The 12,263-nt window shown below is 51.3% G+C and overlaps 1 protein-coding gene across 2 annotated transcripts; it reads left to right on the top strand.

Annotated features, from left to right (window-relative positions):
* The first annotated feature begins 2,796 nt into the window (after nucleotides 1-2,796).
* On the top strand, nucleotides 2,797-9,233 carry LOC113249965 (zinc finger protein 256-like). Of its 2 annotated transcripts, none has more exons than XM_026491394.4 (3): nucleotides 2,797-3,185; nucleotides 5,792-5,918; nucleotides 7,262-9,233. In XM_026491394.4, exons 1-3 carry the CDS (start codon nucleotides 3,153-3,155, stop codon nucleotides 8,488-8,490), a joined length of 1,389 nt encoding a protein of 462 aa, XP_026347179.3. In that variant the 5' UTR covers nucleotides 2,797-3,152; the 3' UTR covers nucleotides 8,491-9,233. The 2 variants fall into 2 exon arrangements, with proteins under 2 accessions (XP_026347179.3, XP_048080079.2); XM_048224122.2 differs by lacking the exon at nucleotides 2,797-3,185 and adding an exon at nucleotides 3,403-3,910.
* The last annotated feature ends 3,030 nt before the right edge of the window (nucleotides 9,234-12,263 follow it).

Genomic DNA, 12,263 nt, shown 5'->3' with positions numbered 1-12,263 from the left:
ATTGGTGACTGAAAGTTTCAGAATGCTATTCTATTGATAAATAAATGCCAAAAAAGTTCAAAAGCTTTCAATTAATTTCTTCTAGAGATGGCAGGTATGGGGGGATGAGGAGCTTATTTGCAGAACTAGTTTGAAAGGGTAGTTTGGAGGAAATGAAAAGATTCTGTGCACAGCTGAGGCAAAAGCATTTATGCTGGTTACTTGGAATACATTTGTGAGCTGGTTTCCACTAGGAAATTAGGGCTCAGTTACATTGAGAAACTAGAAGGTACCATGTGGAAATGGCTTGAATCATGGAAGGGGCTATTCTGTGTGTGTGTGTGGGGGGGTAAATTGTGACATTTTTCTCACCGCATCCATAGTACAGAGGACTATGGGGCTGCAGATAACGCTTCACTGTGTGCAGAAGCCCATTTATCTGTCCTCTTTCCTGGGCTGTCTCCAGGTGTGTGCTATTGTGAATATTTTTGCACATACCTCTTGGTACGTGGAAAAGCTTTTGTTTGGAAAGACCTTTGTGAGGCGGATTGTGAAATAATAGAAAATATATATGTTCATCTCTGTCCCTAGTTCTAGGCACAGAGCTCCTAAAACCCTTGTAATTTCTTAAGTGATGAGAGCACTAGAAACATCTTTTGTTCTAATACTTGGCCTTTGACCCTGGTTCCTGATACAGAACCCCTAAGTCATTTGGAATTTCCTGGGTGATAGGAATGTATTTCATTACAATGAAGCAACTCCTGGATAGCTTCAGGATGGGGACTGGTCGCCAGAAAGACCAAATCATGAGTACAAGTTTGGAACTTTCAGCCCTATCCTCCACAAAGTGGAAAGGAGGTAGAGATTGAGTTAATGATCAAATGAATTTGGAGAACTTGGTGAACACCCACATGCCAGGATGATGACATACCCGCAACTCCATGGGGATGGAAGCTTCTGCACTGGAGACCCGTCCAGACCTCACCACAGCCTGGCAACACAAATGCGCAAATACAGACTCATGAGACAGGTATGTCATAGGTCCCTATGACACACACGCCCAAACAACACACAGAATTGCACAGTCCCCAAGGACCAAGTGTGATGAGGGGGATGGTTGTGGAGATAGTCTGTCTTGGAGAAAACAACCTATCCCATCTCTGCATATTTGATGATGCACTGGTGGGAGTCAGAACAGAAAACTGGGCGCACGCATTGGTACAGCCTGGAGGCTCACACAGGTTTGAAGACTGACAGGTGCTGGGGGAAGACCAGCTGGAGCCTAGAAGTCTTTACACAGAAATGCTTGCCCCCAGGGCCGAGAAGCCTCAGTCTGGTTTGAATAGGAAGGTGGAAGGTTTATGGGCTTTACAGGACAGATGGAAAATTTCTAACAGGTTGGCAGCCATTGTTTGAACAATTTGCAATTTACCAACAATGGTGAGGAAGAGCTGTAAGCACTAAGGTCTCCTGCAAGAGCTACAGGCAGGGATATGTAAGGGTCTCAGTGGCTACTCTCAGTCCTTCAGAGCCTCACATTGTAATAGTGACACTGATAACTGGGTGACAGCTTAGTATGGGGGCACAGAGTGAAGGGGGCACCCAGAAGCCATATTCAGGCTTCCTCCCTTCATGGGGATGAATTATTGCTAATAGTGGTGGGGGGCAGGATGGTCTAAGGTGACGCTGATGATGTGGAGAGCCTCAGGTGGAGATGTCAGGTGGGGTTACTTGGTGGTCCCAGGCTCCACAGACAGTCTGTCAGGTGAGGTGTCTGGGTGTCCTGGCCTGAGTCCTGGGCAATTTCTGCCGGAGAAGAACAGAAGGGAACAAGGCGAGTGGGTCCAGTGCAGTGTAACCTAACCCACCCCAGCTCAGCAGTGTAACAGCTGAGGAGCTTTGTGGAAGTCCCTTGCCCTCTCTAAGAGATAGATCCCTCCTTTGAAAAATAGAATAATAGTCCCTCCATACTGTATGGTTTTTGGGCTGTTAAATGAGATAATCCTCAAGAAAGCCCATCAGCATTAGGTTCCCATGAGAAGATGAATGGCGACCCTCAGCAAAGAGGAAGGGTGCATGTGACTGTAGAGTGACCTCTGTAGGACTCAAAGCTGCTTTTGTCATTGGGGAAGTCAGAGTCTAGGATAGTACTTGATCCGGTTTGAATCTACCATGCATTTTCTGGGCAATTATGCTGAGTAACAAAGAGACTGAGGAGATGATTATGATGTAGGACAGAAAGGGGCTGTGGCTGTGGGAGTGCAGCTGTGAGAGGTGTGGCAGAAAGAGTGATGTGCACATGGAGAGGGAGTGTGAACTCATGACTACGGAGGGCCCTCATAGTGGCGTAACAGTGAGGGTGAGTCCATGTATGGCGGTGTCTGGGAAAGACGATCTGGGGAACCCCAGCAGCATTGCCTGGAAAGAGGGGGTATAGTGGCCGAGGTTAAGTGCCATCTGTTTGTCCACCTGCCTATTGTCAATGGGACCACGATGAGACACAGATTGAAAAAAGATAATGTTTATTAGCTTCCACTAGGCGTGGACACATCAGTGTCTGAAAGACTCTATGGAATGATGTGTTCATTTGATTTGTAGCCTTTGGGAGCATCCAGAACAATATTTTTAGCCTCCGGGAGTATGCTGACTTTGCTGGGTATGAAGTGTCTCCAAACACTTGGGTGATCAGCTGCAGAGAGCACTGCGCAGAAATACGATTATATACTCTCGAAGTGGAAGCGACGCCCGCACCATCTGCTTTTCCCTACGCCATTCCCACCAGACCTTAGACCACCTCTGCAAGAAGTCCCTGGCTCCCGGCCTTGGAACTGTGGGGACTACGTTACCCAGAATGCAAAGAGTCGAGGGGCAGCGTTGCTCTCCAAGGAAAGCTTCAAAAGAGGCTCTTCCGCTTGTGACCAGTCCCACGCGGGCGGGACTTCCGCCTGTCTCCTCACCGAGGCCAAGATACCTGCTCGCGGCTTTGTTCATCCCGGAAGAGGTTTCGGAGTTCTGCGCCCATACCGACTTCACGCGACCTAGAAGAGGCGAGAGGAGCGCCAACCCTGCTGCACGGTTGCGGGCCCGCAGCTCGGCGACGCCGCCGGTGCTGCCCGCGCCGGGCCCGGGACCCGGACCACCGGCCCGGGTGTCCGCTCCGCCCACCGAGTCCGATGGCGGCGGCCGCGCCCAGGGACCCAGCTCAGGTAAACGCTCGTCCCCGGGGCCCTCCTCGCCCTCCCCCCACCCAGACCCGAAAGCCCCGAAAGGCGCGGGGCACCTGCTCGAGTCCCTGCGGCCCGGGCCCCGGTGTCCCGGACAGGGAGGCGGGAATGGGCGGGGGCCCGGTGTGTGAGCGCCGGCGTACTGCCTGGGGGAGCGGGCTCCGGGTGGGGGCCGCACCTAAGGGGCGATACTGAGCACTGAGGCACAGACCTTGAACTGCCAGCCAGCCGAGTTCTGGTCTTCAGGGCCGGGCAAGGGTCCAGAGGGCTTTGAGTCCGTCGCATCCACCGTGGTCTTGTGGGTCTAAGGCTACATTCTCTCCAGTTCCCGAGGCTGCAGAAGCGCTTACAGAACCAACACGAACAAGAGGAAGTTGGCCCAGTCCCTCGCTGGCCCTGACCTGACCCCCACCCGCTTGTCTTATGCATTGTTGTGTCCCGCGACTCTTAGGTGCCATTCCCCCAAGTTTGGGCTCTGGAGACCCTGGGGAAACCCCAGGACCGTGCCAGGAGTTCTATGAAGGGGTTTCCGTTTCTGGCAACCAGTGTGTGCACGGTAATTCCGGGAACTGGTAGCAGGGTGTGCACATGCCTGAGTTAACACTCATCTGGAACTGCTGGGGAAACCACCGTTTTCTTTTCTTGCGGGTAGGAGCAAAGAACAGGGGGACAGCAGTCAGGAGTGGAATGACTGCAAGAGACGTGGGGTGAGTCTTCTGGTGGTGATGGGAGGCTTAGATAGGAGCAGCCACGTGATATTACCACAGTCCTGATAGGGTCCATCCCGCTATAGCATGCAGTACCCGCTATGGGCCGAGGGAGGAGGCAGGAAGATCAGGGTGGAGGCTACCCTCGTAGTCTAGGTGAGGGTTATTGGACGGGAGTGCTGGCCTGGATGTCACTGGATTCTGGATATGTGTTTTTTTAAAAAGTGAGCACTGATTTTCTAATGTGCACCGAGGCAGGGTGAAGGGGAGGATTCAGGGTTATCTCTAGGGTTTTTGTTCTTAGCAGCTTTAGGAATGGAAACTCCATCGACTGAGATGAGGGGGTTGGTAGTATGAGTGATGTTGGTGGGAGATGTGCTGGGGAGCCCTGAGTGGATGCATTAAGTGAGCAGCCAAACACACAGGTCTGGAAATCTGGGGGGGGGGGGGGTTCAAAAGGGAGATATCTAAAGACATCATGGCTACTGTGTGGGCCCAGGTGAGTGAGCTGTGGGTCACAGTCATGAGGAGCAGTCTCCTGGTTATGGTGGTAGAGCTGTTACGGTGCTAGGAAGTTGGGGAGGAGGGGGGACCAGGACTGGATACTTAGGTGATGGTATGACTTCAGAGATGAGGGATGTGAGTGGCCATGACGGGAGAGTGTGTCGGGGACAGGATACTCGGGCAAGTGGCCAAGGTTTCCAGCAGAAGAGTAGACATGAGAGGGATACAGCAGCTTAGGAGTACTTAAGGCGAGACGATGACACTCGGGCCTGTGCTGGTGGTGCTTCTCCACTCTCAACTCCACCAGGGTTTTGTGAGGACTTTGGTAGGGCCTGGGGTGTTTCATCCTGGAGGAATAAGGTCATGTGTGAAGTGCGGATGTGATCACCCGTGAGCGTCACTAGGCCTGGGGTAGGCCACCGAGGAGCCTTGCTCTGAATGAGGGTCAGGTGGACAGAGGAAGATTGTGATTGCTGAGGGGGCAAGTACAGCACAGGGGGAGGGAGGAGGACCTTGTCTGGTACAAGATGGAGGAACTCATGGCTTGAACGTAAGATCTCCTCCCCAATCTTCTGCTGTTGGGAAGGTCTCCTAATCAAACAGCCTTTTCATCAAAGGTGCATTTCCTGCTTCTCCCTCTGTATGGGTTTCAGTGCCCTACCAGCCCACGGAGTTCCTCAGACAAGCCCATCACATCCTCTTACAGGAACCAGGAGGCACCTCACCCTCTTGATCCTACAGCTCCTGGTTGTTCACTCTGTGTCAGAGTGCCATCCGCATGTGGGCCTGTGTGGGGCGTGGTGTCCTCCTCTCCAGGCTGCGAATATCTGTGATTACTAAAGTGCTATCCATCTCCTCTGTCCGTGGTCAGGTGTCATGTGTTTGGCCATCCCCATAACCCTAAGACGGGACTCCTGCCCTCACCAGTGGGGTGAAGAGGAGGTGGTAAAAACAGCAGTGATGTGTGGGGAGGCCAGCGAGATTTCCGTAGTGTGGGACAATGAGGTGTGGTGGCCAGAGGCATGTGGCTGTGGCATCCAGTCTCAAGAATGATGTGTACTTGGAGAGGGAGTATGCCTGACCGATGCCAGGGCCCTGGTTTTCAGTAGAATAACCTGGATGGCCGGGAGGATACCTCTATGCCAGGTCCACAACGTAGATGTATACTTGTCCACCTGCCTCTTCTTCTGTCGGCAGGACCCTGCCATCATGGGCCCACGAGGAGACAGTGGCGCCGTGGCACCAAGGCCTGGTTTCTCCTCTGGGATGGGGAGATCAGGGGAGGATGGGCATAGGGTAGATCGATGTGGGTGGGAAAATGGGTATGGTTCTTGGGAGAGGGTGTTTTTGTGATTTCCTCTGTCCCCCTCCTGCCAGGGCAGGGTGACCTTTGAAGACGTGGCCGTGTACTTCTCCTGGGAAGAATGGGGTCTCCTTGATGAGGCTCAGAGATGTCTGTACCAGGATGTGATGCTGGAGAACTTGGCACTTATAAACTCCTTGGGTAAGACCCTCGACCCCACGCCTGTGCCCTGAGCTAGTCTCTGCCCTCCCTTGGTCCCCGAGAGCAGTCTGTCTTTACATAGGGACCGTGAGCACTGCTTCCTTCCCCACTTCCGGGGGTGGGTGCTGTGGTTGGTAAGGCTGAGGTCAGTGTACCGCCCTCCTTCCTGGAGCAACCCCAACACCAGCTTTCCTGCTGACTTTCAGGGAAGGAATGAGGGTCAGGAGCCTTGCAGTGAACGTAATGGATATCCCCTTACATGCCTTCTCCCTGACTGGGTGACTTTGTCTCGATGCAAGATATCTGCCCGCTCCACGTCTGCTTCCTTTCTCTGTGAGGCTTCCTCATGCCTGCCTCTACCAGGACTTGCTGTCTCTGACAAAGTTACCACGTCTGTGGACCATGGGCTGTTTCATGAGACCCTCCTCCAGACTTCTCTGGGGACTGTGTAGTTCTCTTTGCCATGAGCCGTCGTGTGCTGAGTCGTTCTGTGATACTGATGGCTACTCAGCTGTCCTGTCTTTTCCTTAGCACTTGTATCAGGAAGTGGTCATGCACTTGCTGATTGTGGGAGTGGGGTTGGACTGGAGAGCCCCGGGTAGTTCACGGTAGGTATACTGACCCACACAGAACACGACGGCTCAGAAGAAGCCAGCCCTGCAGAGTGGTACCTGGAGGAGACGATGTCAGTGCTGTGTTCACATCAGACCAGAAGCCTGTTCTGTTTGACTAGTATTTTGACCCCAGGGGCCACATTTCACTTCTGTCTCTTCTTCCCCTTTCTTGGCACTTTGCCGCGTTATCGACTCTGTTACTCGTCACCTCTACTCTTCCTTCTGGCCCGGGGTTAACCTCACATTTCTGGGATCCATATCTCACTCTTTTTTCTCACCACTCCATCTACAGCGCTTTGCACGCTAACTGCTGTATGTTACGTCATGGGGTGTGCCTATGTTCTTAAGCAGTCCTGGAACACCACCTGCCAGTTTACAGTCCTATTTTCTTGGGTCTTGACACAACCTCCTGCACGGGACAGGTGTGTCAATAGGAGACCGGTTCCTTTGGAAAGTTGTTGGCAGGGGTATGAATCGCAGCCCACTTCTCTCCTCCGTGTCACACCAAGTGCTTGCATCCTTCACCTCACGAGGCCTCTCCCATTCTCTGCTCCTTGTAGCCCGCTCCTGCTAAGCAGCCCCATCCTCCACCTGAACCGTCTCCCTGGTCCTGCAGACAATCCCAAGCACTGGTTCCTGGGTTTCTTAGACACACATTTGTAGCTTGTATGGTAGCTGCCCCCTCCCACCAAAGGCAGCATGCGCTTTACCGGCATTTCTTGCTTTCAGGTCTTAGGCATGGAGCAGAGGATGAGGACGCGCCTGAGCACAGGGTTTCTGTACAAGCAGCGTCACAGGTCGGGACTCGCAAGGCAGTTGTGTCTCCCCAGAGGGCCCATCCTCGTGAGGTGTGTGGCCAGGACTTGAGAGACATTTTGCTTTCCACTGAGCACCAGGCGACACTTTGTGGACAGAATCTCCACAAGACGGGGGCATGTGAGAGACAGTTGTATTTCGACGTCAACCTTCCGCATCTGAAGCAGCACACTGGAGAGAAATGCTTCAGAAGCAATATGGACCGAGCCTCTTTTGTGAAGGACTACAAATTCTGTGTGTCAGGGAAACCCTTTTCCTGTGGGGAGGTTGTGAGGGACATCTTGGCCACCTCGAGATTCCTCCAGCATCAGGCCACACACAGCAGGGGGAAGTCGTACAGGAGGACTGGGTATAGGGCATCCTCCCCTGGATGGAGAGCGCAGCGCAACTGTGCCGAAGGCACGAACGACTTCACTTACAAACACACACTTGTTCATCCCCAGAGAGACCTCGCTAGAGAAAGATGCTTCCTGTGCAGTGAATGTGGGAAATCTTTTAGCAAAAGCTACAGCCTCAATGACCACTGGAGAGTGCACACTGGGGAAAAGCCTTATGAGTGTGGGGAATGCGGGAAGTCCTTTAGGCAGAGCTCTAGCCTCATTCAGCACCGGAGAGTTCACACTGGAGCAAGGCCTCACAAGTGTGACGAATGTGGCAAGTTATTCAGCAACAAGTCCAACCTCATTAAACATCGGAGAATTCACACTGGCGAACGGCCGTATGAGTGTGGTGAGTGTGGGAAATCCTTCAGCGAAAGCTCTGCGCTCTTTCAGCACCGCAGTGTTCACACTGGAGAGAGGCCGTATGAGTGCAGTGAATGTGGGAAGTTCTTTACCTACAGTTCCAGTCTCATAAAACACCAGAGAGTTCACTCGGGATCGAGGCCCTATGAGTGCAATGAATGTGGAAAATCCTTTACCTACAGTTCCAGTCTCCTCAAACACCAGAGAGTACACACTGGATCAAGGCCTTATGAGTGCAGTGAATGTGGGAAGTCCTTTACTCAAAAATCCAGTCTCATTAAACACAGGAGAATTCACACCGGAGAAAGACCTTACGAGTGCAGTGAATGTGGGAAATCTTTTAGCCACAGTTCTAGCCTCATTAAGCACCGAAAAGTACACGCTGGAGAAAGGCTTTGAGGAGTACAGTGACTTTGGCAAACGTTCACGTGTGGCTTCCATTTCAGTGACCATTGAGATAGTCACACCGAAAACGGCTTTATGAGTATTTATCCGTGGGATATTCTTTACCTAGGAGTCCAAGCTCCTAAAACACCACGGTGTCTCCTAGATGAAGGCCTGTGAATATGGAGAACGTGGGAAATGGCTAACCAAAGGCTAGCCTCGTTGCACTCCAGAGAACTCAAGGTAGTGAAAAGCCTTACAAACGCAGTGAATATGAGAAAGCCTTCATCTGAAGGACTTAACCTCATAGGATTTCACAAATCTCAAATGGGAGAACTGCCTTAAATGTGCAGGCATTTATTCGGTGAATGTTAACAACACTGGAGGAGATCCCTTATGAAGCTGCCATTTACCATCTCCATAAATCCCAGGTATGTAGCAGCTGCATTGCATCTTTTGAACCCGCCCAGGGCCCATACCCCAGTGTCAGGGCAATTGCTGGATGACTAACGAGTCACCTGAGCACTAAATCCTTCCCCATTTTTCCTCTCTGAGGAGAGGGCATGGATCTCACCCAGTTTTGTCCTAGAGGACGTTGGAGATTTGAAAAGGTGGATGACATCTTCAGGGATGTTACTGTCCTCTTGAAACTCTGTGATGGCACTTCCCAGCCTCCAAGTCACCAACCCAGGAACAGTCTGCCTCCCATTGCTCTTGCCGTACGAGAATAAAGATGTTGCTGTTTAAGCCCCCATTAATCTTGGGGATTCCGTTCACTGTGTGTTTGTATGTTGAAATTACCTGTGTTTGCGAGCGTGAAGGGGTGAACAGAGTTGTGTGCCGCAGAAGGGACCGTATGATGGCAGAAGATAGCTCTCCAGTTTCGGCCTGGTTTGCCTGGCTGCTCAAAGCCTTTAAGGAAAGACGGTAGGGCTCCGTGGTCCTAATTTATAGTTGGATGCCGGGATACTTGTGGGGTCAGAGTTTCAACCCGAAGAGGAGGCAGTTGTTGGTTGTTGTTAGACACCGTCCGGTGCTTCTGAGCGACATGGTCTTGTTCTCTTGTTCACAGGGGATGTTGATGGCATGCTGCTCAGTGCTGGTGAACAGCAGCAGCTCCAGGGGCCTCGATGTCCTGAATTCTGTAGGGTGACATCACTGGTTTTAAGAGTGGAAGGGCCAGGGGAATGATCATTGGTACAGAAACACAGGATTAATGGTGCAGGAGACCAATAAACTGGTCGTAATGTACCTCTTTGAAAAGGGCATGCATCGTGTTTAGACACCAGGACTGTGAAGGATGAACCGGTACAGAGAGTCTCAGGACCTCCAGAAGGATGTATCTTGTGTAGCTGTGGGCCTGCCAGAAAAAAACACTCCACAGGTTTTGTGGATTCCTCGGCCCCTCTGGGCTGTTCACCAAAGGCCGTGGTTGTGCGTGGCAGCCAAACAAGGACAGAGACAGGAGAGACCTCTTAGTGCAGCCATGAGGCCTTTGTGACTCAGCTGGTACCCCTGCTGAATGAAATGGCAACACTCATCGCTCATCTGTTTTTGCTGCCACTGAGGCAAGTGCCTTCTGATGAGGAGAGAAGTGGTGGTCAGTATGGTGGCCAAGCTTGATCTAAAGCGTATGGAGTCCAGACTTAATTTGAGCCATATATCTTTAGGTTTCAGTAAGGTATAAATGACGTGTGGTGTCCATCACTCAGTTGTGCCATTTGACTGTTTGACATTCAGAGAAACCCACGAAGCCGTCAATTACGATGATAAACCTTTCCGTCACCCCCACATTTACTTTGTGTCCTAATAATCTCTCCCCAAGGCAGCCATTGACTTGCTTTTCATTATAGATGAGTCAGCACTTTCTAGAATTTATGATCAAAGTCTTCAAGTGTTTTCTCCTCCTTTTCCTTGGGTCCCCTCATGGGACGTATTTAGTTTCAAATTCATCAGTGGTGTTTATATGAACAGACCATTCTTTGTATCTTTGAGAAGTATGTTCTATGGATACAGCACTACTTATTTATGTATTCATCTGTGCATGGCTATTGTAACTGTTTCCAGTTTGGCGGGCTGCAAGTAAAACTGCTGCAGAGAAGGCGCCTGGGTGTCTCAGTCAGTTAAGAGTTCCAGCTTTTGATTCTGGCTCGGGTCATGATCTGATGGTTGTGAGATCCAGCCCGGTGAGCCTCGGCGTTGGGCTCCTCTCTGTGTGTGGAGCCTGCTTAAGATTCTCTCTCCCTCTCTCTACGCCCCAGCCTCCCTCCCCCCCACCAACGGCCCCCCACTGCCCTGCTTTCCCACGCACAGTGGCACTCTTTGGGTCAATAATTAATTAAATTAATTAAAAATATGACAAAATGTTATTAATGCTCCTTTTTCTCAGTTTGACTCAAAAATGTTTCACGAGCCGTGTGTGTTGCAATTAGGATCCTGAATGTATCCTGAGGCCCTACAGTAGCCGTCTCAAATGTCTGTGAACCCACAGGTCTCACTTGCCTTGCTGTTAGTTATTGAAGTTCTGAAGCCTTTGTTCATTAGAGCTTGCCACGTCCTGGGTGCTGCTTATTGCGTCTCTGATACTGTGCATCTGATCACCCTCGCCCATAATCCTGCACACGAGCTAGTGAGGAGACGGGTGATGAGGTTTGTCCCTGCAGACGTGTGTGGCGGTGACTGTTGGGGATGGAAAACAGAATCTTCCTCCACCCACGGAGCCTCTCCACATGCCATTATTTGGTCTGTGTGTTCACCAACACCACCATGCAGTTAATGCTGCCTCTGTCCACCTGGATATAGCACGAGGTCGCACAGGTTAAGGGCTCGGTCCCACAGGATGACTGTCCTCTTCAACGCCCATCACAGATCCAGGTTGTCACCTGTGCTTCATACTGACTGGCTGTAAATCAGAGGCTCCCCTGACCCCTCCTCTCACTCAATTATCTTGCTGGGGTGCCTCACAGAACTCTGGGAAGGACATTTACAGGCAGATGAAGAAGTACATGGGGGTCAGGTGCAGAAGGGTCTGCAGTGCAGGAGCTTGTGTCCTCATGGAACCTCGGTGTACCACCAACCCCCCAGGCATGTTTACAGATCTGGAGGCTCCTCTAGTGTTCTTGTTCAGGAGTTTGTACGGACCTTTAATCTCCAGCTCCAGCCTCCTCCTGGAGGTCAGCGGGTGGGGCTGCAAGTCCCAAGCCTCTGATCCCGATCTTTCTGATGACCACTCCCCATCCTGATTCTATTTAGGACCCCCACCCTAACACAGCTCTTTAGCGTAAATTCAGGTGTGCTCAAAAGGGGGCTCCTTATGAATGACGCAAGATACTCCTATCACTCAGGAAAGAACAAGGGTTGTAGGCGCTCTGTGCCAGGAATAGGGCACGGGGGACCAAGACAAATATATTTCTTCTTATACCACATTATTGAGTAAGTATTAAGATGGACTGTGGATGTGCACCACAAGAAATTAGCTAAGAGGGGAGCCTGTTAGGGGCGCCTGGATGGCTCAGTCATTATGCGTCTGCCTTCAGCTCAGGACGTGATCCCAGATCCCTGGCATCGAGCCCCGCATCAGGCTCCTCTGCTGGGAGCCTGCTTCTTCCTCCTCCACTCCCACTGCTTGTGTTCCCTCTCTTGTTGGTTATCTCTCTCTGTGTCAAATAAATAAATAAAATCTTAAAAAAAAAAAAAAAAAAAAAGAGGGGAGCCTGGTGGCTCAGTCAGTTAAGCATCCAACTCTTGATTTCAGGTCAGGTAATGATCTCAGGGTTTTAGATTGATCC

Source organism: Ursus arctos, unplaced genomic scaffold, assembly GCF_023065955.2.
Source record: "Ursus arctos isolate Adak ecotype North America unplaced genomic scaffold, UrsArc2.0 scaffold_19, whole genome shotgun sequence".
NCBI lineage: Eukaryota > Metazoa > Chordata > Mammalia > Carnivora > Ursidae > Ursus > Ursus arctos.
Note: the sequence above shows the minus strand (reverse complement) of the source record. Positions and strands in the feature narration are given on the sequence as shown.